The 27,447-nt window shown below is 42.3% G+C and overlaps 1 protein-coding gene across 1 annotated transcript; it reads left to right on the top strand.

Moving 5' to 3' along the window:
* Positions 1–15,400: 15,400 nt before the first annotated feature.
* CCDC174 (coiled-coil domain containing 174) lies at positions 15,401–26,740 on the top strand. Its single transcript, XM_042016433.1, has 11 exons — positions 15,401–15,504; positions 16,927–17,031; positions 17,949–18,049; positions 18,943–19,001; positions 19,930–20,110; positions 21,573–21,668; positions 22,540–22,676; positions 23,069–23,163; positions 23,411–23,558; positions 24,357–24,491; positions 25,521–26,740. The coding sequence occupies exons 1-11, from the start codon at positions 15,463–15,465 to the stop codon at positions 26,597–26,599; spliced, it is 2,178 nt and encodes a 725-aa protein (XP_041872367.1). The 5' UTR covers positions 15,401–15,462; the 3' UTR covers positions 26,600–26,740.
* The last annotated feature ends 707 nt before the right edge of the window (positions 26,741–27,447 follow it).

The raw sequence follows: 27,447 nt of genomic DNA, 5'->3' as shown, positions 1-27,447 counted from the left end.
TATGGCCGGGCGGTGCATGCGGCGGCGGGGCCGGGCGGGGGAGCGCTGCCCGCCCCCGCCTGCGCACAGCCCCGGGCCGCCCGCCGCGCAGGTGCGCTCCCCCCGCCGCGGAGGGCGGGCAACGGCAAACTCGGGGAAGGAGGGGGTAGAAAATATTGTGTCTCTCTCTATATATGTATATAGTATATTTTTCCCCCTGGGGGGGTCTGCGTAGACAGGATGGGCCCCGCCTGCGAACAGGCGCCGAGCTCCGACCCACACCGGCGTCCTGAGGGTCCCAAATCGCCGGCTGACGTTGGACAGATACATGCCCAGGAAAGACAGGGAGAGCACACTGTTCCCATTCTACATTCTCTTTACAGCTGTAGCCTGTCGCCTCTTCCCTTCACCGAGCGGCAGCTGCCTGGCAGCCCCACACAGGTGCGTGCATTGACGCATGTGTTTATCCTGAAGTTGGGTTCTCTGGTAAATAAAGTTGCACAGCAGCCAGACTGATCTACTTCATCTTCTTCGCCACCACTTGCAAGCAGCTGAAGTGTATGGGGAAGACTTAAAAGCATCTTTTCAATTTCTTAATATTCCAGAGGTTTCGGCACTTTTACATGGACACAAAGGAGATGTTTACTGCATATGCCAGGGCATTCATATTTTTAATTTCCTGGGGGCGACATATCTTTGCAATCACTAGCAGCTTTTTTTGTTCTTTATAAGGTCTTTCCTTTTATTAGCTATCTGGTAGGTCTCATTCTGCATCTCTGCCTCCCTTTGTGAGAGTTATTATATTATGTGCAACACCTGCTATAATCTAAAATATTAGGGGCCAAGCTCTCCTTAGCACGAGCTAATTCCAGTTTCAGAAGGCTGGTGTCCCACACCACTCAGGTGGAGTAGGGCAGCCATAATAGCAAGAAAATACATCCATCTAGATGCATCCATATGGACCTTGGCTTTTCAGTTCAGCTTTTCTGTCCTTACCTGCACAAAAAGCAGTTGTTGCAGGACAGCCTAGGGCCCTGCCAAGGGGCAGTAGCTTCACCCTCTGTGCTCTGCTCACATCTGAGAAGCATTTGCCATTTTGGGAGCTGCCAGCCAAGTGTGGTGTGGCCTATGACAAGCTGGGCAGCAGGAGCCTGGAAACTTTCATTGCCTGGTGGAAATTGAAAGTACTAGGGAATCTTCTTGAAACAACCTCCTAAAGCTCTGAGCACATCGAGGGAGAAAATCAGTTTCTGCAGAAAGGGGCAAAAGCAGAACTCTGTGACTTTAGGGCAGTCTGGGGGATGAGAATCCTAACTGAGGTACTTGAGTTAAAGGACTACAGTTAAATTCGCTTCTCCTCCTGCCCCCCAAGTTCTTGAAGAGCAATGTGGGAGCTGGATTGCAGAGGATCTCTTGAAGTTATTATTGTAGTGTGCTTTTCCAGTGAGTTAAGCTGGGATAATCATAAACCCCTGAGAACAGACAGCCCTCTTCATTTAACCTTAAGAGTTTGCAACACTGCAGAGGGCAGACAGCAGAATGCAATGCCCTAGGACTGCATGAGAGGTTCCCATCACAGCAGAGAGCAGCACTGTACAGGCTGATTCCCTTCCATGTTTCTAACCAGAGTTACCCATCAGTTTAAAGGACAACGATTGGAGTGATGGCACCTGAAGGCTTATTCCAGCCAGCAGGAGCAACCACTTCTAAGAGAGATGTCCTGAGGACTATGGGCAGCAGGAGCACAGCTATAGCTCAGACCTGCTATACCCCATTAGCAGCACAGAAAAATTCACAGACATAAAAGTGTAATTTTGCCCATGTTTACCTTCAGACTAGAAACATAAGAAGGGATTGACTTCCCACCCAGCTACAACTTCTTAAAGAGCTCCTTTCCTTATACTAAATACAGCACATTTGCACAGCTTGTTTCTTGGAGGAAAACACAACACACCCTCCACCACCACCCCTTCCCTGCAATTTCTTTGTACTTTTGGGACTCACAACAAATCACAACTCCACAGCTGGATTGGATCAGGGCATATTATGCTAATTTACAGAAAGTTTGTGATATGCCCCAAATACTCTGATAGCAAAACTCAGAAGCTTTTTCAAGAAGGACCAATCCGAAGCCAGGATGTATCCTGGGGAAAGGAAATGATGCTTCTTCAATAGCTAAAACCCAGCACATGGAGACAAGAGCTGTTGAGTTATATGACTAACTCAACCACCCACACAGGCAAATCACCTGCCTTTTCTGTGCCTTGATTTCCTCAGCTGTATTTTATAATTGCATGATGATAGCCAGGTTCTGGGCATTAGAAAAGGATTACCAGAAAAGTGATGGTTATTTGTGTAATATGCTCTCAGGAAAACTAATGAGAATCTGAAATAAACATGATACAGGAAGGGGCTTTTAAAAGTAAGGTTAAAGTGGCACTTTTTATACCTGAAAGCTCATCTGGTTTTGCTATTTACACTGGTTGTTCTCACAAAAGACTCTTTTCCTGAAGTGTCTTTAGACTGTTATGGCTACAACAATACTACTTTTTAAAGGATACTGCTACAACAGAAATAATTAAATGTGAAAATAGCAAGTATATTACTAGCTGAAAAAGCAGCTCAGAGCTCTTAAGAATTGAATTTGACATATCCATTATTGTAGAAAGGAGCCAATGCTAGTGTGGTGAGATTTTCTCAAGCACTAACTTCAGTACTTGCATGGGAAACCATGTTAGAGAAAATGAAACATACCTAGAAGTACCAGTAGGGAATTCATAAGCAGAATCAATGTAAGACAGATGCTATGGTACTTCTTTGGAGGGAAGTTGTGGAAGGATATTTCAAGCCGAAGGAAGTCCATAGAAAACTTCAGAAGTGAATAGCCACGTCCCTGAGCAATGTCTAATCTGTCTGTATAACTGAAATGTCCAGCTGCAGGATTTTAGGCACCACTGCGATGTGGATACTGCCACAACTTTAGAAGGCATTGCTGTCCTCCCCCATCCTGCAGAAATGGCTGTCAAACCAAATTTGCGAGGCAGAGATTCCTCTTTGGCCACGTGGCCTAGGACAGGATGACCTGGTTTGATCAGCTGAGGACTTTACTGTGCCCTGCACATTGGCTGTTTCAGCAGCCAGTGGTCCTCGCCCCACTGAGGAACACAGAGAACAGCAAGATGAAAGTCCCAGCTGCTCCTAAGCTGGGCAAAAGGAAAGGTCTCTGCCCTGCAGTGTGTGCAGCCTAAATGGGCAGCATGGCTCAGTACAAAAACCAAGTGTTCCTTGCATGTGTATTGGGGTATCTCTCTAGGGCTGGAGGAATTGTGGGAGGTCTTGAATTACAGGTTTGCTCTTAATGGGTTGTAGAGAGCATGGTCTCTATGGTCCTGGGTAGCTTCAAACTCTGCCTCTCCCTCCTCGCAGTTTTCAGTGGCACATGAGAGGGGACAGTTGGCCCCACGGTGCTTTAAATACACTATAGCTGTAGGAAAAAGGAATACAAAAGCACCAGGTTTTCTAGTCTCAGGAGCTGGCTACTGAGCAATGGTTCAGGCCTGTCACAAGCCTGAAAACCAGGATTTGCAAATGGGATGGATCTCACCTCTCCTGCATGCTGCATGCACAGGGTGGATGATAGACAGTGATACCACACGTGTGGCGAGGGGAGGCTTCCATGTAGAGGTCCCATTTTCCTGCAGGGGTTAAGGGAGAATGTCCAGGCTTTTTAGCCTCCATTTTGTCTTTGAACTCTGCCTCCAGACAACTCCAGCAAACTCTCCTGTCATATGTTCTCTCACTTTGAGGGTCGCTCATTTCATCATCTCACAACGAGAGTAAGCTGACTCCCTGCAACAAGGAAAATCAGTGAAATGAGTCAATCTTCACTTTCAGCCCCAAACCAAGTGACTTAAGAGCTCCTCTCTTGCCAGTTCTGAATCTGTGAGGATCTGGCACTTGGGAGATCCTTAGGAGTGGTGTTCTGTCTGCCCACCATTCCCAGCAGCTTGAGTGAAGATATACCATTAGGGAGGTGGCACCCTCAAGGCTGCATTATTTCAAAAGTGATCTGGAAGCATCATTAAACCCTCTGGGGAAACAGAGAGGACTGTGGGCTGCCTCCGCCCCATATTGACCTAGTGCTACTGCCAGGCAGCATTCAATAGTTAAGATCAAGCTAGAAATTACTTTGACCTATGTAATCCTACACAAAGGAAATCTATTTAGGTGTCTAGAATAATCTTTTCCTTTTTCACTCCCACTCCTAGACTTAATTAAGTAAAAGATAAATTTTTTTTCTCTACCAAGGCTGGGCTACTTTGCTGAGCGTTGAAGCAGTGCACCCTGTATCCTTACAGTTGTACATGGAGAAGGCAGGGGACTATGGGAAATTTATTTCCATCCCACTGTGATATGTAAATAGCACATGGCTGCATTAATGCAGAACCAGTCTCTACTTTCACCTCTCAGGCACATGGAATGGTAGTGGGGATACAGAGCATCAATCTCTGTCACAACACAGTGTCACGATGGGTTTGTCTCACTGGCTGCTACACTCTCGCTTTTCTACAGCTATATACCCCATAACCCATATACAGCAGTGAGCAGCATTAAGATCATGGAATTTAATAATGATCCTGTCATGGTAGAAGGTTAAAGGCAATTTTAAAATGGATTATCTTCACTTTGCTACCACCAGAGCTTGATTAATAGCAATTTTACTTACTAATCCAGCTTGGTTCTGGTTTTGCCTTAAATTCAGGCAGTACAAACTGTTTACTTGTTTTGTTGCCTGCTTCTTGTCAGGTTCTTCATACTATGGACTTCTGCAGAAGTGCTCCTGTCCAACTAGGTTCTGAAGGCTGGAAGCAATCTGTCATTCTGCCTCTTCTGGGTGATACTCATCTCTCTGAATGGCTGAATACCTTTTAGACAGACAGTGAGAATGTCTTTGGATTTCACTGACACAAGTATACACCCCATTTATGGGCTCCATGAGGATATGGTCACCTCTGTGCTCTGTTCATGCTGGAAAGGAGCTGAAGTGCTGCTTGTTTCTGTCCCAAAGGCATACTTGGAGTCAGCTTAGGAGCTGGTTCTTCACTTCCTTCCTTGGAAATCACAGTATTAGCACAAAGGGGCTCAGACCCACCTCTCACCTCCTTCCAAAGTCATCTTCCTTCTACAAGAGCCCTACAAAGTACGTATGCAACAAGCTCCGAGTGCTGAAGCACTGAGGCTGCCTGTGGCCAGCCACCCCAGGGGTTTCTCTACTTGGTTCTCCTCCTCCTGCAACGTCACTGTCAGCAGATCTCTTCTCCTGGGCATAAGGCCTGTCTTTGCTGACCTGACTGCTGGGCTGATGCTAGTGCTGAAGCTTTGGTTTTTCTTCCCTTGAAGGTTCTTAACTTACAGATGCTGTTTAGAGCAAGTCACAAACACCAGTCACTTCTGCCGACAACACAACATTGGCTGTCCACCTTGTTCCCAACCCTAATCTTGTCACTTACTGCCAATGTCCCACCACAGAGATTCTCCCCATTTACCTACCAGTGACCCAGCAACTCACAATATGGTGCTGGGAGGACTGCAGTGTAGCAAGACAGAGAAGCTTTGCATCTTCCTCACTTCATGCCCCAAACCATCAATGTTAAAGCAAGACTCAGAGGTCTGTGCCCTTTTCCCCTACTAACAGCATGGTTTAGGGCTCTGCAGTGCCCCCAGCTCCATTGCAGCTGTTGCCTGTTGATTTCCAGGCTACTGAAACGTGTCAGAAATTCAATATCCAGGGTGGTCATGCATGCTACATGTTATTCTGTGTGCTACCCTCCACATCCAAGCAGACAGCAGAGTCTGAAGCATTAGCGGCTGATACAACTGCTTAATACTGTTAATTTTTGTTTACTACTGTACAACATAGGCAATACTTTTGGTCCCATTCTGTGTGAAAATCTTCTCAATTCAGCCAGCAGACAGCTTTGCCTGGGTCACTGTGAAGCTGCTGTGTGATCTGGACTGTTATTTTGGAAGACAGGAGAATTTAAAAACAAGACTGAACTCGGTCACAGCAATGAAGAGCCACTTTTCTAACTTCTGATTGAAGATGGGGTTGCTGGAAACACGTTCTTTCCCTTTCAAAACTGCTTTCAGGATTCCCTCCTTCCCTTTATCATATTAGTTTTTCCCCTGCACACACCACCATATTTCCCCTTAGACACATACACAGCATCACTAATAAAATGTCACCATTTGCACCATGTCCAAACATTTACTTTCATAAAGCCTCATAACATTCTCAAGCAAGAACTGTACTTGAATCACCATTTACCACAGCAGAAATCTCCAAACCATCCTGCATAGAGGTTTTCATTCCAAGCATCCACTTAGCAGCAAGATTTGCCTCTGGCTATGTAAGGTTTCATCTCTGTTCCTCATTGCAGAGGTGCCTCAGGGAAATTTTACAAATCACTTATGTGAAAGAACTATCAAGAATAGGATAGTTGGCTCTGCACCACCCTGAGGTACCAGACAACCTGGGAAGGTTTCCCATTAGGACATGATCTACATTTTGCTTTGTTTTCCTGATTGACAAACTGTTCTTTATGGGAAAGGATCTTTAAGCTGTTCCTGCACTCCCAAATTGCACTTTACCAGCTGTGCAAGTAAAAAAAAAAGTTGCTCATCAGGGATTTGTCATTTCTCCCAGGAATAGCTCAGTGTCTTTTAACAACCATGAAAGAAACACACAATGGAAGTACTTCTGCGCCTTCTATTAACATGACTGCAGTATCTGCCATGGCCAGAAGTCCATTCAGAGCTACAGTAGAAGGGAAGTCAAAGCCAATCCCAGGTGCTCTGGACAGTCACTCAGTGAAGCAGCTGGCAGGTTTGATTTCCAATTGTTTGGTCCTGCTGATCTGACTGTATCCAGAATCCCATGAACCAGAAGCTGTGGAAAACTAATTTGTGAGGTGAGTTTCTGTTGTGCATCATTGGCAGATGGCTCAGGACATGAAGACAGGCTTGGACCCAGCCTCACTCATGCCACAGTCTCAGGCTCCCTCCCGGGCTTCCCTCAACCAGAGCTGGCGTTAAGCACACATCTATTCCACCAAAACCCACTGCACTTGATAGTAAGCAGAGAAACACTATCCATCCATCTCTCAGTAAAGCACATCACTGTTTGAATCTCATTAAAATTAACTTCGATATTACCATTAGAAAAAATTAGGTGGTTTTTTTTTTTTTCTGGTTGAGGAACAGAAGCAGTTCAAGAAAAGAGCAGGGTGCAGAAAGCAACACTACATCTCTGTCAACATATGTTAAAAGTCATCACTCTGACTGTCGTGCTTCCTCGTCCCTCTCATTGTGCCCCAGCTCCAGCTGTCAGTAGCACATTAATAACTGCAGTCTATTTCAGATCAGAGAAGGAGGCAAGACAGTTGCAAATCATTGATATTGACTGTTGGTCTTAATGGAAACACTCTGTAATTTTGCATGTACATTCAAAAGGGATAGAAAAATACAATAATTGCCATTTCAGTGTTCTGATCTCTCCCAAATCAGCTGGCAAGGAAACAAGCACTGTGGGTGAGAGTTATAAAATATAAAGCCCCCTTCACTTCCTTGCAGTGGGGGCTCCTTCCTCCAGTGTTTCATAAAATACTGGAATTCACATTTTGTACAGCTCCTTGGTACTGCTGAAGAGTTGCTTGGCACTCATCAAGGCCTTAATAAAGAAATCATTGGACTTTTGCCTGATGTAGTTATTCATTTTGAAGTATTATTCTAGTTCTCATTCCACTTGTCTATACTTGACTAATAGCAGCAGCGCCACACACACTTTCAAGCTCTCTCTATGCACAGAGACTCAACATTTCTTTTCTCAATTATTGCTAAAATAACATCTACAATCACTCCAAGCTTTCTTTTGTGATACATATAGCAACACTTTGGTGCCTTCTGGGCTTCTATTTTAAGTAACCTTTGTATCAGAAGGCCTGTATGGGGAGTAGCCTTGGTATTAGGGGCTGGAGTCCTGTTCAACAACAGGACAGGGATCATTCAAGCAGAAGGAACATTGATTTCCCTAGGGTGTGTGTTTTGGTGTCCCTGAAAAGCTAACTACTCTTTTAGAGAACTCCTTACCTATTTAATCTTCAGTCTCAGCCCTTGCAAAGCCACTGTCAGCTGGGAGATTGAAAAGATGGCTTCTATGTTCATGCCACTTAACATACAAGCACTTGCCCAACTTTTATTGCAGAGAGCTGGCCAAAGTAGAACCCGAAACTTGAGTCCCACTAACCCACACAGAACTCAAACTGGCAGCTGAAAATCCAGGGCCAGCTCTTCTTGCAGTTCTGGGTTCTCCACTTGTCTTATTTCTCACCTAACTTTATATGTATGAGACCAGCAGAATGGGGAGAAGAAACCAATTTACCCCTCCAGTGCTGGAGAGATGACAGCGAAATGCAGAGGAGACACTCATTTATGAGAGGTCACCTCTGCCAAGTGCTCACGGTCTCGCTGAGACGGGAACTACACAGCTGCAATAACAGTCTCGCAGTGCCATCTACTGCCCTGAGGTCCCTCTACCAGCGCGAGGGGACCTTCGGGACATCGCTGCAGAGGGGAGCCGGGAGAGAGCCATCCACAACTATTCCTTTCTTCCTTAGACGCTGCTCTCTCTTTTCCTGGGAAAATTACCTTAAACAGCCTTTCGAGCATCTCCTCAAACACGCACAGTGCTCAACTGCTTTGTCCAGAAAGACAACTTCCGCCTTTTACTTCATGTTTTTGGGATAACTGACAGGATGATGGATAGTGAAAGAACACTTCATTGCAGATAAATCTAACTAGAAAATAGAGGAATTCAAACTAGAGTGGACCAAGGCTTTGAGCTACAGTGGGAAAAAAAATTCCCTTAGTTCTGAAACATCTAACAGCATCTTTTCACTACCAGAGTATCAGAGAAGGATTATATATACAAGATAGTTCTGTTCTCTTAATAAATTAATCATAGCTGCCACTTAGCCATCTATGCAGGCAGATGGTAGACGACTGCTAGGCCCATATGGTAGAGAAACCCCATCCCCGATTATGCTGATTTAAATCTCTTTGGTGCATCAAGGTAAAAATGATCACGTGCCAGAGATGTGTCCTGCCCAATATGCAGATTTGATCCTTCCAATGCCTCAGGAAATCACACATAGAGCCATAATTCATTCTATTATGCCAGCCCATTTTCTGCTCAGTGTCAAGAACTAGACCCTCCATTAACAGCAAGTGTGCAGAAGTGATGTCTTCATGTCTGCCTCTCGAAGTGCAATTCAAATATCATTCATAACCACAGAACAAAGATTTTTATATATGTATATATACACATATATATAGTTATTCTTAAAACAGACACATCCTTTGCATTTCTTGCATTTCTAGCTTGAGAAGACAAATTAAAAACCTCAAGCTAGAGATTTCTGTTGTTCTAAGGGAAAAAACATGCTGCTTTCTACTAAACTGAAATCCCATCCAGATCAGATTTTAATGGCACCATTCAATATATATAAAAAAGCATCAAGTGCAATTCAACATTACTGTGCAAAGACTAGTAAATATAAATTATTTCCCCTCCTCCAAAGTAGCCCAGTAATGTGCTACAGGACCCAGATTTCTGCCACCATGTCAGAAAACCTGAATCTGCTGCCATGAGCCTGCTGGTTTAAAATAATTCAGCACAAACAGCGGGATATAAACAGAAGCATTTTACAAGAAGTGATATAAATATGACTTACATCATCATTGTGACACTAAATGAACATAAATAACAGGGTTTAAACTCACAGGTAGAAAGTAGCCTCTTTGGAAAGTTACATCTACAATGAGCATGGGTCTCTCTACCTGACACAATCAATAGCCCAGTGTTTTCTTTAAAAGAAAAACGGACCGTAAAGTAGGTACATGAGCTTTAGAGTTCCCAGATGTTATGCTCTGGTAGATGCTTTTAATAGACACAACTTTACCACCATGAAAGCTCTATCTATTAGGCCAGGTTCAGATTAAAGACAGAGCTGTAAGCAAAGCAGGTGTGCATTCACTAGCAGCATCTAGACCAGCACTTTGGAAGAGGAACAGATTCCAAGCTAAAAATGTGCTTCCTTTTGGGAAGGCTACACTGTGGGTTTGTTTCTTTTAAATAAAAAGTCACAGGTTTTGGGATGGATCCTGCATTAACAATATCAATGAGCAGAAAATGGAGCATTGAACCCAACCCCTTCCCATGGGCATCCCCTCGATTATGGTCTCCCCTTTGCTGTCATATTCCCCTCTTGCCTTACCTCTGTCCTGCATTCTCCGCAGACAAAACACAAGGCACCTCCTCCAGCCCGGCATCCCAGACCTAGAGACAAAGAAATACAAGTCTGTAGTGTTACAGAGGAGTTTGCAGATGTGCAGCTGGAATACAAAACCCAGCTTTTTTACAGGGCTACACCTTGACAAAGAGGCAAGTCCATCCGTGCTTGCAAAGACAGGAAAACTCTGCTTCATGCAAAAGCCTGATTGTGAACCATCCAGGCTGCATTTTGCTGCAGGCATAGAGCAACTTCACATGTCCACAGCAGAATAAGCAGATGGTGAAAGAAGGGTGGACAGATGAATGGGTAAATCTCAAGGAGTTGAACAATTCCTTAAAGGGCATGTTTGTCTTTTATGCCAACCATACAGAAACCACAGACAACACAGTTCAATAGATTAGAGTTCCTGTTCAGGGGATGAAAATATCCACAGCCACCTACCAATGAAATTGATAAGCCAATTTCCCTTGGAAATTTCTTTTTTACATCTCCAATTTAGAAAATATATCTATTGGTATCTCTTAGTACAGAAAAATAGTGAAAAACCTATTCATCCTTTGAATGTGGTTTTTTTTTCATATGTCCATCAGACTTAAGAACATGCACACATTCCCCAAAAGAGGAAGGGTCACTACACCCATTTGCAGCAAAGCTTGCTAAAATGCATACTAAAAAAATCATGGCTATCAATAACAGTTTTCTAAGCTAATTCTGGTTGCAGTAACTATGTCACTCCCACAGATTCTGTTACAAGATGACATTAAGCCTATTTCTGATCGAAGCTGTTGGATGCTCTTAGGAAATCCCTACTTTCAAGCTGTATTTGAGAGGAATTACAATTTCTATACAAGTAGCACATAACAGCATTACCTCTCTCATAACACATATGAAGAGAGAAGAGAGGACAATACTGTCGACACAAGACATGATTTAAAGTGCATTATAAAACTGCACATAAAATACAGGTTCCCATAGAACAGGACAAGGCTCCTTTAGATCTCAGTTCAGTTTAGCATTAAGTCATAATCTGATTTTTTTTTTTACTTTTTTTTTTGGACTAATTTTTAGTTTGCAAGCAAAACTAAGATAGCACAAAAGAAATCTGGCATTGCAGCTTGTGACCCAAGAAGCAAAAAACCAGAGCCACAGACATGCCAGTTAAACTCTTACTATGTACCTCTTCTGATTTTGACTTTGTGCCTAGCATCATGCAAAAGAGCTCAAACATTTATCAAAGAATTACCTTTGGGATTTTTTCTCCTAGTCCGCAAAACTGCCAATTACCTACCCAAATGATTCTAACTTTCAGTCTTCCTAAAAAAAAAATCTATAGTGTCCATCTAGACTTTCTACCAAAGGGCTTTTGATTTCTTTATTTGCTTGTTTGTTTTGCTGCAGCAATTGCACATTTCTGAAAATACAAAATACAAAAATACAAAAGTCTAGACTATGCTTCAGGTACCCTTAGGAAAATATAGAAAAGTAAGTAAAAAAAGACATGTTGAACCTTGATTTTGGGGACAGATGTAATCTTCTCTAGGAAGGAAAGAAACACTTCTGGATCTCTGATGCTGCAAACAGTTTTGCTTGTGCCACAGTCATTTTTGCCCTCACACACACTAAGACACACAAATTCCACAAACTAATACTCCAGCTAACCAAGATTATGAAAACTGTGGAAAGCAAAAAAGAATCTTGCTCTGTCTTAAAAAATATTTTTGTTGACATAACACAAATTCTTTCATATGATAACTTCTGACATGAAGAGCCAGAAAAAAAATTTCAAAGAAAACCAGAAGGAATTTCTGCATCCCTCAGAGAAACATGGATGAGTTGTCTTATGTTGAGTGGCTCTGAAAGTATGTGAGGACACAGTGCCCCAGCACTAGGGCTTATCTCACAAAATGTCCAGCTGTTATTTGCTCACAGTTTTATTCCATCTTAAAGCCAAGATGTAGAAAATAAGATAGAATATCAAGGCCTTAGGGTAGGATGAAACCTCAGTGTCTGAGAATCAGTCTCAGAAGAACAAAACCTCCAAACATCAATATAATTTGGTCTGGGGCTCCTGCAAGTTTTGGTAGGGGGGTGTCAGAGAAATCCGCACCAAAGCTTTGCATCTGATTCATTTCAAGTTTGTGCAGTGTCTCTCACCAATTTTACAGGACAGTGAAACCCCACTGCTTCATAAAAAATCCCCTTAGAGCAATCCACTGTGATCCCAAATCTTCCTCAAAAATAATAAACAAGCTTTATGTGTTGGTGCAGCTTTGTGGAAACAAACACAATTAGGCCTCATGCTAAAATGAGCAGCATACTAATTGGAAGTGCTGAATCAATTATTCCCCAGGAACTCAGTGCTATTGGCAGTCTGAGATCAGACGTGGTATTTTATACAGCTTTCACAAATTCCTGATAAGAAATAAGCACAGCACAGCCACACCAAGCTTCTACTGTACACAAAAACAGAATCCTCCCCTTCCCACCTCATTTCTTTACATTAACTTGATTTTACTTCACGATTTGAAGTGTTCTTATTCCTCCCTCACTGGCATTTTATGAATTCCCACGGGCTGGATTAAAATAAATGCACACAATAGCCCTTCACAGGTTAGAGTCGACATGGAGCCTTTCTGAGGGAACCATATGTGTGAAAGCTTGTCAGTTCTTCGGCTGTAAATCCAAGACCACTGAACCGACACACGGGGCTCCCAGAGCCATCTGTCCGGGTGTGCTCACAGTGCCGAATCCCAAACCCAGGGGAGCCCAGCAGCAGAGCAATCCCACGGCTCCAGCAGGAGCAGTGCTCCCCCCTGTCCTGGTCCGTGCTTTTCCCTGCCTGCTGATGCTACATGAGAGAGAGCGTGAGCTGAAGGTTATCTCACCACACAAGTCCCTCGGTTCTATACAGCATCCGTGACTCTGGCTCATCCCCAATCCAGGCATGCCTAGCCAGACCTCTGCTATCCACAGAACAATCCACTGCTTCTTGCAAGCACAGAAGTGCCAGCTCTGCAATCCTCACAGCAGCACGAGCCAGCTTGGAATTTCTAGGATTAATTCCTTTTTCCACATCCTGTCGTATAACTCAGTAGCACAAATTTTCCTTACAAACTTGGTCGTGAATCTCACCCTCAACCAGAAAGGAGCATTTTAAGAACCAGCCCTGGCCTGGGTTTGGGCTGTTTTTCCTTCTCAGTGTTGTCACTAGGTGAGGTTTGAACAGGAAACAATAAATGATTTGTTGAAGTGTGATTTAATTAGAACAGCACAGATGTTTTCATTCATTTCTCCTATTTTTCAGTAATGTGCATTTCTCTTCTTCCATTGCAGATTAAAATACTTTATGGCTCTAATATGACCTGCATTTCTCTGTATCTGATGTCTCTCACCAATTCCCCTTTTAAACAGCCAAAAACAAGACAGCTTCACTAGGGCCAGAAATTGCTCTTTCTCAGTTGCACACTTCACACTCCCTGGAATACAGGTGCAGCTCTCTCAGCAACTGAGCATCTCTGTCAGCTTTGCAGTTCTGTGTCCATAAACCGTTAAACACGGGCCTGACCCAGCTTGCCACAAAAGCAATACATTTCAAAACTCAGAAGAACTGTATCTGGCGCTTCTATCAGCTGTCACACTGCCAAGCAACATCATCAGAGCACCTTGTATTTTTTCCACTTTAATAAAGACAAGTGAAAGGCAGCTTCTTCTTGCAACCACAGGTAACTGTGATCTACAGTATTTCAATTAAAACCTATCAGACAGTCCTTTTTCTTCATGGGGATGAAAAAGGATATAAAGAGCTACTCAGTATATTCAAACTCTGAATCTTACTCCCCAAGAGCACCTGTGCTCCTCTCTGAGATTACAGAGCTGGATCCGTCACATGTAGGCGGGTTTGTACTTGGCTGTTGTGTTCAGGTCTCACATCTCTGGCACTCACTTATCAACTAAGGCAGGAGAGAGAGTTTTAGTTTTGGTTGGTTGGTTTGGGTTGGGGTTTTTTTTCCTGGTTGTGATTGGGGTTTTATTGGTGTGGTTTGTTTTTTGGTTGATTTTTGTTTGGTGTTTTTGTTGGGTTTTTTTTCTGTTGATGATACCAAACCCCTCAAGTTTTGAGACTCTCAAGGTTTTGATAGGGGGTTGAGCAGAACTTTGCAATTTTTTTTTAGGTGTTAATCAGTAGCTATAGCTGGACAGTTATGATTAAGCAATTGCATTGTGAGCATCATATGTTTGGCTAATCTGTTGTTTTAAGGAAAAGAGAAGACATTCCCCAAATTAATGGGCTGTCTGGATGAGAGGCACCAGGAGTGAAGTCGGAACTGGTGCAGAGCACTGGTACAGAGCAGTACCTGGGGAAAGGTATTCCTGGCAGGAGGAGATCATGACAACTCATTGACCAGACTCAAACGGAGGGAAGAACTGTGCCTGCAGACTAATTAGCAGGAGAAGCATGAGACAGAACTAGCAAATAGGGGGTTGAGTAATTTGTAACCAAAGAATGCTGATGCCTTTGTTTATTAAGACGTATAAATAGTGTGAAGTTTTGATGATCAGTGAGTTAACCTTCCGTGGGTCACTACCCAGGTCCCACTTTGCACAAATGAGAATAAAAAATAAGAATACCTGGCCTCAGTGTGTGACTTGGCACTGGCATCAGGTAATGAGGCCATATTCGGGTTTACATTGATGCCAAGTTTGAACCATGGACTTCTTCATTGAGCCCCACCCCAGCTCTGGGCCAGCTGCAATGCTGTCAGTTTCTGGCCACAGCGCAGAGCACCCCGGCTCTGTCAACGCAGCAGCAGCTCCAGCCCCGCGGCCGCACGAGGATACTTCCAGTAGGACCCCTGAAGGATTTGACTCGCACCTGCCATAAACGCTCGTTTTCACCCTCAGTTTGAGCACAAGGATTACCCAAGCCCAGGAAAGCCCCAGCCGGGAGCGCTCCGCCTCCACCGAATCACACCAGGCCGAGCCCCCATGACCTCCCCTGACCTCCCCAACATGGCGGCACGGAGAGCCCGCCCGCCCTTACCAGCACTGTCGCGATAGCTCCGCGCTTCCGCCGCGCTTTACGGCAAGGCCGCACGGCGGGGAAGGCGGTGGTGGCGGGGCCGGTCCCGCCATGGACCGGAGGAAGAAGCCGCTGGACGTGGCCGCGTCCTCGGTGAGTGACTGAACGGGGAGAGGCAAAATGAACCCCTCCGCCTCCCCAGGAGGGCCAGTGGGGCTGTGAGGTGTGCTCAGCCGCGGGGCTCTCGCGGGCGCGGAGGGCCTGGCTGGCGCAGGCCGGGCGGTTCCACCCGGGGATGCGCTGGTGCCACCGCTTGCAGGGAAAACAGCACACCTGGGAAGTGCTGGCGTTCTGTCTCCTCGCCTTAACCCCACTGCACTGTGCAGCCATTGCAGCAAATGCTGGACTAAAGGGCTGTGGTAACGCCCTGTGTCGTATATCGGGTCTGTGAGTTTCGGGCCTGGGATTTTGTCCCCTCACCTTCCTGACCAGGCACACGCCCTGCACTCCAAACCCGAGCCTGCCAGGCCTGGATGTGCCCGCAGTCGTGATGTAATGATAAAATCAGGGCGTAACAGGGAAAAGGGTTTTTACTTGGGAGCAGGAGGTCTATGCTGTGGCAGAATAACTTCCCACCCTTAGGGATGGTGAGGTGCTGCCCCTCTCTGCTCTCCAGGACGCTCACGAGAGATGCTGCCAAACACTTCAGATGAAGAGTTATGTAAATAGTTAATGTATGTTAATACCTAACCATGAAATATTTTACGCTGAATTTTTGGATGATCACCTCTAAGCAGAAGAGGAAACGGGTGATTTTTACAACACTGCACTTCGTTGTCCCAGGGACTTGAAAAACAAATGCTTTAGTGCTTGAGACAAATATTAATACCAAAGTCTTACACTTTCCTGACTTCATGTACATCTGTGAATTTTGTCTTCTATAGGACTTGCAAGAAAAGAGGTACAATATCCTCTTCCAGACTAGTTTTGTACTTCTGAGATAACACCCCTGCTGATGTTTCTTAATGGAAGCTGGGATGGACCTTGGTCACAGATGGCAATGCTACTCATATATTTATATAAAAAGAAGAAGAAAGAAAATCTAAAACTTTAAAACAGTACATAAGGCAGTGGGAAACAATATATATTTTATGATAGCAAACTTTTATCAACTCTTTTCTGAGACAGGATTTTGTTAATTATCTAATGGTTAAAAGTTCCCTTTTCATATTCAGTAGTGTTTTTCATTATTCCTTCTCTGTTTGTCATTGGGAGGCTGGTAAAATCTAGATGGAACTATGCCTCTCTTATTATGTAGCAAAGGATCAAGGATATCTTTGGGGATTGTTTTAATCCCTAATCATAATTTGCATTCTATGTTTTTTTAGTTTGTTTGCTGTAAAGGGTGATCTTGGTGATCAGATCAAGGCTTCAAAGTTCCACATAAAAATGCAATCAAATGCTGCTGTAACTGTAAATGGCAGATTGTTTTCGTAGAGATACAGTTATTTATTGCAGCAACTGAGGTATGTGCATGTGATCTGTTATTTATGTGTTGTTTTGCTGGTGATGTAGCTGGTAGATCTCAAAGCCGAACTCTTCCGAAAGCAAGAGGAATTCAAGAAAGAAAAGCTATTGAAAGATGCTGGCGTCTTTGCAAAGCCCAGAACCTCTAATAAGGTAGAAGTAATCTTCCATTGTTGTTTTTGTCATTTCTTCTTAAAGTAAGGAAGTTAAAATTCAAATCTAAATAATAGTAAATACTCAGAGCTGTGTTACTAGTCAAATATAAAATGTACATGATGAGCATGTTCTTTAAAGTTCGTTTCCAGGTGAGATTCCTGTGCACAGCAGAAAGCTTAGTCTTGTGCTTATACCCATCTAAATCCCCACTTAATCTTCATTCCCCAAGGATCCACACCTTTCCATTATAGGAAAATATTTTTTAGAGGATTTTGTATGATGCTGCAGGATGGAGGATGAGAGATTCTTCCAGAGTCACTGAACTTCCTTGATAAATGCTCTGCTATCTGTTTGTGGTGTACAGTAATGAATACACAATTATCAGTCCTGTTTTGCTCTTTACTGCCCTTTGGGTTTTGTTCATTCTGTAGCTTTCCAGAAGCAGAATGTGCTGTTCCTGCCATATTTGAAGCACATGCAGCATTTATAGTGTTATGCTGCAAACAGGCCAACTGACTGTATTTTTTATTTTAAATGGAGGTAATAGAGAATAGAAACAATTTGTAGCTTTGTTATTACGTATTTAATCAACAAGATTGTATGAATGGGTTTTTTTTAACCTTAGCATCTTTGCCAAAATGATTTTGTCTGATTTCTGAGTGCCTTTGGGTTTTTTAGCTTCTCAGGCTGTCCTTAACTATGGCACCATCCTGCAGCCTGTGTTAATTTAGGACATACCTGCTGTATCCTACAGCACAGGAATAGTCTCAAGCCAAATGTGTTTAAGATGTTATTAACAAAGTCTTTCATGATTGATTTGCAACGTTTGCATTATGGAGTTGACTTTTTTTTTAAATGATACCATTTCAATATTTTCATTTATTTGTTTGTTGTTACAAAATTGTCCTCTGCAGAAACCAAGTATCTGGACCAAACAGAACGCGGGAGTTGTGAATCGAGCTGCGAAAGATGTTGAGCAGAAGGCAGAAGAGCAGGATATATTGGATAAATCAAGGTAGCTCTCGGGCTCTCTAAGAAAGGAGTGCTTTGGAGAATTTGTTTTTTGGTGTTTAGAAAAGCACAGAAAGAAGTTATCCACGTTTTTGGACTAGCAGTTCTCATTAGACCAACCATTAAGACCAGCATCAGTTCCATACTTTTGACCAGTAGTGTACAAACTACATCTCAGCAGTCTCATGCTCTTATACCCTCACATTATCACAGTTGTCTAAATGTGTCAGGTTACTGATTTTTTTCTAAAAGTCATGTTTAGAATTAGCAGCCATTGCAGCGACATGTTAGAATTCTGTAGCAAAGTGTTTCTTGGGCTTGACAGAAAATTACTCACTTTTTTCAAGAATTACCTCGTTTTCTAAATGAGTTGGTTGTACAAAAAGATATGTTGAAAATGCCATTTATAAACCATTTGCTGTTCTTCTCTAAGCAGTTCACTACTCTTTGAAATTCCAGGAATTAGCTAAGGTTTTCTCTTCAGTTTCTAAGATTAACTGTAACTTTATGTTATCTCTTTTTTTTTCTGGTAAAACTGTCTTTCAGTATCTGATATCTGCAAATAATGGTTTAGCTTCCAGTATTTATCTGACAGACCATAGTACTTAGATAAAGGTGGAATTCTTGTAACATCATGTTTCTGCCTACTTGACAAATTACATTTAAGATTAAATTTGTTACTTCACTAAAATTATTTTCAGTATAAATGGAAAAGAGTGTATCTTCAGAGATGCTAGTGAAGGTTCAAAACCAAAGCCAGGCATAAGTCAGCGTCTAATAAACATCTCAAGCACTCCCAGTGTTTTCCTGTTCCATTTATCTAAGGCTAAATTGGTCACTTTAAACTGTGCTTGGAATTGGTGGGATTGCAAGGTTAATTTTTTTTTTCTTTTTCAGGAAGAAGCTTGAAGAGAAAGCAAAGTTGTATGAGAAAATGACAAAAGGAGACTTCCCAGGTAAACAATACTGTTCAAAAATGAGTATTTATAGATGTATACGTTCTTGGACTTTTTATACAAAGTGCTGGACATGGTTTATTCCACTTTGAAAAGGAGGGAAAAATACATTTACTAGAGAAAATAAAATTACTTTTGAAGGGCAGCCTGACCAAGTAAAGCACTAGGGACTTGTTTCACTCATTTATTAAGTGGGTGAACTATATTCTGATTTTTCAATACAGTATCTCAGAAAAACAAAAATAATTTGTCCTCCATTGTGCAATCTTTGGATTGCATTTCTGATGCTCTGTCCTGCATTCTAATTGTTGGACCTTTATGAGGAGAAGAGGATCAGGAGGAGTCTGGCTGGTCCATATGTGAATGCCAGTCATGCAGCTAATAGGGTTAGAGAATGCTAATCTCTCCTTTTCTTCTCTCACACATTCAGTCCCTTGCAAAAAGTAATTATTAAAATTAAAATTATTAAATGTCCTTGCATTTAATCTGTTTTCTTTACCAGTGTCCATCTTTGTCCACATGACCCCACGCACCTTCCTCTACTTTCCTAAAAAGTGCCCTCATGAATGCTTAGCTCCTGCCAACACACCAAATGTTAAGCATCAAAAAAGTATTTGAGCTGTTACACGATAATCCTTTGCTTCTGAAATAGTTAATGAGCAGAGAATGTTTTGCTGCAAAGAATGCAGCCTTTTCTGTACTGCACACAATGCCCTGAAACTTCGATTCAGAAATAGACGTCACCAGTGTGGAGCCAGTTGATAGCTCCGGGTTTGTTTGGCACTGAATGAGATTTAAGTACTCCCCAATAGTGTGGTCAAGGGCATCACTGGCAGCTGAAAAGCTGATTGTAGCTGTTTGGTATTGATTTTGTACTTAGTTCTCTTCTTTTCATGGCTGTTCTCTAAGAATCGATTTTCTGCCTTAGATGAAGAAACTGAGGATTTGTACCTGGTGGATTTCACTCAGAAGATCATAGACAAACAGCACGAAGTACAGGAGCTGCATCAGAGTGAAGCTGCTGGGAAGACTTCAGAAAGAGACACAGATGAGGAGGAAACTCAGCCTGAAGCAGACATTCCACCACCAGAGGACCCAGATGAGGAATGGTTGGTGCTACTGATTGGGCTCAGCCATCCTGGCCACTCTTGTTCTTGAGAATTGCATGAGAAAATCCTTTTCCAAAATGTGTGAAGTGGCACCTTTGTTTTTCTTTTTTGTTAATACTACACATTGACAGGGAGGTGTTGATAGTCTTTCATTTCTGCTATAAAGACAGTCCTCCATGTCAGTTTCCACATAGGTAACACTGCAACAGAATCTACATCCAGGATCTTGAGAAATTGCACTCAGGGCAATGTACTATAGGGGAGACAACTTAACATCCTCTTATATGAGTAATCATCACAGTATTGGAACAATTTTATGCTTTGATATGCTGAATTGAAACGTATTTCAGCAAAACTTGGGGATGTTATGGTATTCATATTCCCTTCTTTTATTGTGAGTGACTTAAAAATGAGCAGTCATTTCACTGTATGGCCTTCTCTTAAAGGAGAGAAACTCTGGTTGGAATAAGAACACGATTTTCAGCATTTTTTCCACTGTTTGTTGCAGCACAGCAAATAGTCTCTGACAATTTTCTGTGTCATTCCAAGTAACCTCTAGTTTTTCATCTGAGACATTAGGAATAATTATGAAACCAGTCCTGACTAAACATTTTCCTTGCCCATTTGTTTAAAATGCTTATGGAACAAGTGATTTTACTTCTGGTAATCAGTTCAAACCAGCAGTAATCAATACAAAACTTTCTTCAAATAGTAAACTGTAGATTTGCTTACAAACTATGTGAAAGACTTACTAAATGCACAGATCTTTAAAAGTTTGGGGGTTGGGAGCTAGATTGCCAGTCATACTTTTTCAGATGTAATATTCTTTAGAATGGGATAATTGAGGCAGCTTGGTGCTAAAGAACTTTCTACATTACAGGACAATAAGTGTAGCTCTTAACAGCTTTTTCAACAACTGTAAATCAGGTGTTCAGTATTATAAAGAGTTGAATAAGAAGCACAATAGCTTAAGAGGAACATTTTGCTTATGTTTTAGTCAGCCTTTTTTATGCCAATTGAATGCACACTATCAGTCTGTTCTGAATGGCCTTTAGACAAATAATTGAAATATATTGTAGCAATTTCATATCCACAAGAAGTCAATGTGGCATCATTATCTTCACCATGGGAAGCAAGCAGTAGGCTGAGTTCTGTTTTGTTGTGAAAATGACATGACATTGTTACTCTTGAACATTTTTTACACCATTTCATTTCCCAGGCTAATAGAAGTTTCAAAGGGAGATTGAATAAATGTCTGATAGAACTGTCATATGTCCCATTCAGAACTGTCCTCTAAATCTGGGAGTGTGTTAAGTGAAAAGCAGGAGCAGCTGTCACACACAGATAGACTGAGAGGTGACAAATGCTCTTTGCAAAGGGTCCTGCTTCTGTCTTCTGGTTAAGACTTCTGTCAATCTGCAGGTAGAAGTTTTGCATCACGTTTCTTTTTCTTTCATTACAGGGTTGATTATGTTGATTTCTTGGGCCGATCTAGATGCTGTATGAAGAAGGATTTGCCAAGTCTACTTAAAATGGATCAGGAACTTCAAGGGAAAAGGTGTGGTTTCTCTAATGGAGCTGCATGTTCCTCTCAGTATTTAACATATATTTTTTTAATGAGAAGGAAGAGAGGCTGTGCTTTGGCACCCCATTCTCAATCCAGAGTTGATGTTACTGCTTTCTCTAGATTTGCATGGTTTGCAGAGAAAGGTTTTAATAAATCGATGTAACAATCTCAGATATTTCTTGCATCTTTGAAAACTGGGGTCCTTGTATGGAAGTTGTATTTCATTCCATAAAATGCCAGGAAAGCGATTTCTGGTTCTGTTTAACCTGGAAAATGATGATAGTCTTTTAGCAATTCCAAATTCCTCATGATGTTCACAGTGAATTTGTTAGACCTCCATTTGTTTGGTTTCATTCTTCTGTTTAACAGCCATTCAACAGCTCTTCTTTTAAAATTACTTCCTTATTAATGTTTGGATATTAATATTTGAATATTAATATTTTGCATTTACATGGGTAAATGCCTAGCTTTTTGTTACTTCAAATACCTTTCACTTTCTTATGTTAAATCTGAAATGTTCCTATACGTGATTGCTAGAATCCCCATAGATGCCAATAACTGATTATTTCATCTCCCATTCTGTGATTTGATAATTATTTATTTCATAAAGCTTCTGCAAAAGGATATGATTTTATTTGTCTTTTAATAACACGGTCTACCAGTACATTGAGTTAGAGGTAGCTTTGTATTTCTGTCTTGACCATGTACCATAGCCATCAACATTGTATCACTAAGTAATGTCTGCAATGATCTGCGTTTTGTGAAAACTGCAGTAGTGGATCAGACCCAATCATACTTGCCCTGTTTGGTACTGCAAAACTGGTAAACTCTGCTCTGTAATCCCTATTTTTTCTTTAATTAGACAAGAAACTGATGGGAATACTCTGTTATCTGAAGACATGAGAAGAGAACTTCAGAGGCAGCAGTGGGAAAAGGAAGAAGAAGAAGCCCTCAGAAAACCCATGGGACCCATACATTATGAGGACATTCGAGAAAATGGTACACTACAATGCTTTATATCACTTAACCGTTGTATCACCAGAGATCAGTTGTAGAGGGAGCAAGAGAAAGTTACTTCCTGTGCCTGTATGGCAAAGTGTAGGTATGTGTTAAGGCACGTGTGTAATAATTATTGAAAGTCACCGGTACATAAGTCTAGATTTATTTTTTCTTCAAATTATATTTTTCTCAAATATTTCTCTACCTCCTCCTGTGTTCTCCTTCAGGAAGCTTCACTTCATGTATCATCTCAAACAAGCCTTTTTTAGCCATCTAAAACTAATGCAGTGTTGGGAATAATTCCATGCCTGAAAGCACAGTGCCTGGAGCCTGTAGTTATTGTCAATTATAAACTGAATGTAACTTAAACCTATTGTTTTTCTCCTTTTCAGAGGCCAGGCAGCTCGGTGTTGGTTACTTTGCCTTTTCTCGGGACCAGGAACTCAGGCATAAACAACGGGCAACCCTGGATATGCTGAGGGAGCAGGTATGAGAGTAAAGAGCAGACTGGGCTATGAGGGCAGTTGTGGTTTCAGTGGTTACTGTCTTTTGATTTGTTGTTTAAGTGCTGTATTGGGTGATACCTGCAACTGACTCCAAAGAAATCTGGCTTCTTGTTTGCTGTTGAAATCTGGTACTTGATTAGGATTGCTTGTAGTTGTTTTGTGAAGGAAAATATGTACTCATTTATAATAATGAAGGAAGATTAATACAAGTTTTTCTTTGCTGTTAAGACACTTGATCAGAGAAATAAACGTGAACAGCTGAAGGAGAAGAGGAAGGCAGCTCTAGATGCAAGGCTGTCCAAACTTCGAGCACGGAAGATTAAAAAGTTAAGGGAAGCTGGATTAGAGGAAGAGGCAGAAAAACTGGAGAATAGAGGTATGATCTGCTGCCTTTTTAAGTTAATTACTTGCTATTTCACCTTGTTCTTGATCTATGGACAGACAGATTCTAATTTATATTTGTTTAGACATTCAATATTGGTATTCCGTTTTCTATATATAAAATTAGCATAACTGTTAGGATAGTGAGAGTTGATGTAATGGTGTGTAGATATAAAATCATGCCAGAAATAGCTCAGTAATGCAGCTAGAAATACGGTATGTAGATTGTAGCCTTTTTTTGATTCACACCTGACAGCAGGAATTACATGGGTTAATTATGCAGACTGAGGTTAGAGCTGCTGATATTGTACTGGCTTTTTCTTCTATTCAGATGAGATAGAATAAGAAGCAGTAACAAGTCAATTTTGATACCATACAATATACACTGTAACAGTTTCAGTGCAGTCAGTAAATAGGAGATACAGCTGACTCTAGGACTTAGGATAATGAATTTGAATTCTAATCCTGTCTCTGTGCTGTCTCCCTTATGACACTGATAGTCAGCTTGTACTGTCTGTCTCCCACTGTAAAATGTAGCTAATATTTCACTGTGTCAGAATTCCATGCAAGTGATTACGTGTGAAGTGTTCTGGAAGTGAAGAACAGCACTGTGCTGCTGTTCACTGTTACAGTTGTTCAGAAGAATAAGAATGCAAATTGTTTTCTCCAGTAAATGAAATAGAGATACTGTTCTTACTGGAGATGGAAATAAATGTTCTTATTTTTACCTGTGAGGTTCACATAGATTCTGTTCCGTAACTGACAACCTCTACTATCTCTTCCTGTAACACAGAGGTGAAAGGTCCTGCCGAGGAACCAGAACCTCCAAGAGTTACTGCAGCAAGTAGGAAGGTAGAGGTTGTCATCCAGGAGAGGAGAGATACAAAACCTGGAGTGCCTTATGTCCGAGAGTGGGATAAGGGCAAAGGTAAGGAAATGTAGATTCAGGAACATTGTTGGGAAAGAGAGTGCACGCTGCTACTTTCATTTCTGTTTTGTGACAGAGTATGGTAAGACTGAAATCCTTTTTGCCTTGGTACTGATGACTCTCCAGTGTCTAGGGCAGCGACTGACAAGGATGCCTTAGTGCCAGTAGCTGCTATAATGTCCCCATAATATTTTCTTCTTTATGAGTTATTGCATTTCTGGATGATCCAGACAGGTTGACAGAATGACAAATTCTGTAGTTCATAAGATGTACAGTGTGATCTTTTCTTGATATATTCCTGTGGTTTGTGCTACCTGATAGCAGGATGTATCACACAAACAGGTACAGCACAAGACTAAAACAGGATGCAAGAAGAGACCACTTCAATGCCTGTGTCCCATTTTGAAGCATCTTCCTTGTCACAAAGTGGTGGCTGTCTTGTAGGTCCTTCCCAAACCCATTGACTCATTTTGCACTATTAATCTAAGGTCATGCACATTCTTCTAGTCTGATGCCTGACTTCTAAGTAAAAGCAAACAAGGAATAGGCAAAGCACATAAATGCTCACCTTCTTTACTACTATAACAGCATTATTCCTCTTCTGTGCAATACTGGTATTTCCAGATTCTTCTTACTTTTCACTGTCTTTATGTTCCATTAATGAACATCACTGTGAGGGGAAACTTCATGGTTCCATTAAAACCCCAAACTTTCAGATCCTATCTCTTACATCTTTATTCTGCCCAACACTTTTTTTCCTGCCTCTGGGAACACCCGGGCAGCACTGCAGCAAATACTACATTCAGCAGAGGACAGCTTACTCTAAAATGCAGAGGGAACTAACTGTGGTTCACTGAAGGAATCTGCACTAGATTCTTGCATTTCCATGTATCATGAGGTGGAAAAGGAACTTCAGGTGGCTTTACAGAGTTGCATCTTCTGTGTTTACCAGTTTGTTTTCCCTCCTGTCTGACTGACCTTCAGACCATGAAATCTATGCTAAATCTACCATTTTCCTGTTTCTAACAGAACTGATGTTTGGACAATGGGAAAAGAAACAGGAAGAACTTAGAGATGAGCGAGACCCGGAATTTGCACCACCTTCTGATTACTTTTTGGGACAAAAGAAAGATGATTATTACCGAAGTCAGAATTTGAACAGTTCTGAAACCTCCTCTGAAAAACTGGAAACGGAGAGAGCACAGAACCAACAGAGGCCATCGGGGCAGGGCAGCGGCAGCAGCGCTGGAGATGTGCCACCGTCAGCACAGGCTTCCAACAGCAACGTTCCAGATCAGCCAGTGTCGGCAGAGCCCAGTGGCCCTGACACTCAGGGGGTGTCATCAGCAGAGGATGACAGCAGTGATGACGAGGACATGCTACCACCAGCACAGGCTTATGGCTACGGTGCCCAAGGTGTGCCACCACCACTGCGGGGCTACGGCTACAGCGCCCGGGGCGTCCCACCACCCATGCCAGCCTATGGCTACGGTGCTCCTGAGGTGCCATTCCCAGTGCAGGCTTACGGCTATGGAGCACCAGGAATGGTGCCACCAATGCACGGGTACGGCTACGGCACTCCCGAGATGCCCTTTGCAATGCAGGCTTATGGCTACGGCACCCAGGATATGCCACCGGAAATGCAGCCCTGTGGATGCAGCACCCAGGGTGTGCCACCAGGAATGCAGCCCTGTGGATGCAGCACCCAGGGTGTGCCACCAGGAATGCAGCCCTGTGGATGCAGCACCCAGGGTGTGCCTCCAGGAGTGCAGACCTATGGGTGCAGTGCCCAGGATGTGCCACCAACAACACAGGTCTGTGACCTCAGCAGCCAAGATGTGCCACCAGGAATACTCACTTGTGGATGCAGCAGCCAAGATGTTCCACCAGGAACACACACCTGTGGCTGCAGCACCCAAGAGATGCCACCAGCAACAGATGCCTGTGGCAGCAGCACCCAGGATGTGCCACCAGGAACACAGGCCAGTGGCTGCAGCACTCAGGATGTGGCACCTCCAGCGCAGACTGACAGCGGTGACACTCCAAATCAGGAACCACTTTACCAAAGTTTAGATGATATGCTCTCTTATTATAGACAAGTGACTTGAACTGAGCAAAAAGATAAGCAAAAACCATGATCTAAAGAACTGAAATATAATTAATAATCTGCTCGGCAGAATATTATTTTCCCACATATGGGAAAAATAAGTTTCTGTAAGTAGATCAAAATAAATCTCCTGGACACTTAAGCTGTTTTATGTCACAGCTATATTTTACCCTGTTGGGTTTTTTTATTCTTACCTCTTTACTAAGATTTAACTCTGACACTTACACCTGAACTTAAGGCTATATTAATTACTTGCTTTCCTTTAGTCGGTTGCTCCCAGCTAGCTTCTAGTTTGGAGGTACTACAAGTTCAGTGACAACCATAGAAACAGTATGGAAATGGTAGGTCCTCTGCTGCCAAATACAGAATGATTTTGTTCCTTACTTAATCTCCTGCCTTTTGGAAGTGCAAAATATTATCTAGTGAAAAGTGGTGGTTCACATGGCCTCTGCATTCCTGAGGTCCATATACATATAGCTCATAATTCTGTGCAGCATTTTAGAGTGGAGACATTGCAGAAATCGATAAATAATGATGGGTAGGCTAAAAATAAACATGTCAGTGAAGCAGAAGCCTTGACACCTGAAATTACTGGCTTACTGGTTTAGAAAATCCTCTCATAATTCTCCAAGTGTGTTTTTCTTGCATAAGGAGTTACATATATGGCTTTCATACTTTTTTTTCCAAAAACTGTGATACTGGAGTCATTAAATACAAAAGCAGACCAGTCTCTACCAAACGAATTTTTATTTCAGAATCTTAGTAAATAAGAATACTTACCTGCCATGTAGAAGATTTTTATTTCTGAAGGTAAGTTAGATCATTCCACTTCTTTTTTAAAAGCTTATA

The sequence above is a fragment of the Corvus kubaryi genome, unplaced genomic scaffold (genome assembly GCF_017639235.1).
Source record: "Corvus kubaryi isolate FWS band 111438036 unplaced genomic scaffold, C.kubaryi_AGA036_p1.0 136, whole genome shotgun sequence".
NCBI classification, from domain to species: Eukaryota; Metazoa; Chordata; class Aves; order Passeriformes; family Corvidae; genus Corvus; species Corvus kubaryi.
The sequence above is the reverse complement of the archived record's forward strand: the minus strand, read 5'-3'. Positions and strand labels throughout refer to the sequence as shown.

Bases quoted from the DNA above. Each gene is read 5' to 3' on its own strand.
- CCDC174 (XM_042016433.1), top strand. From the start codon at position 15,463: ATGGACCGGAGGAAGAAGCCGCTGGACGTGGCCGCGTCCTCG. The intron at 21,669-22,539 runs GTGTGGTTTCTC...TTCTTTAATTAG, and splicing joins CAGGAACTTCAAGGGAAAAG to ACAAGAAACTGATGGGAATA. The intron at 23,559-24,356 runs GTATGATCTGCT...CCTGTAACACAG, and splicing joins AGAAAAACTGGAGAATAGAG to AGGTGAAAGGTCCTGCCGAG.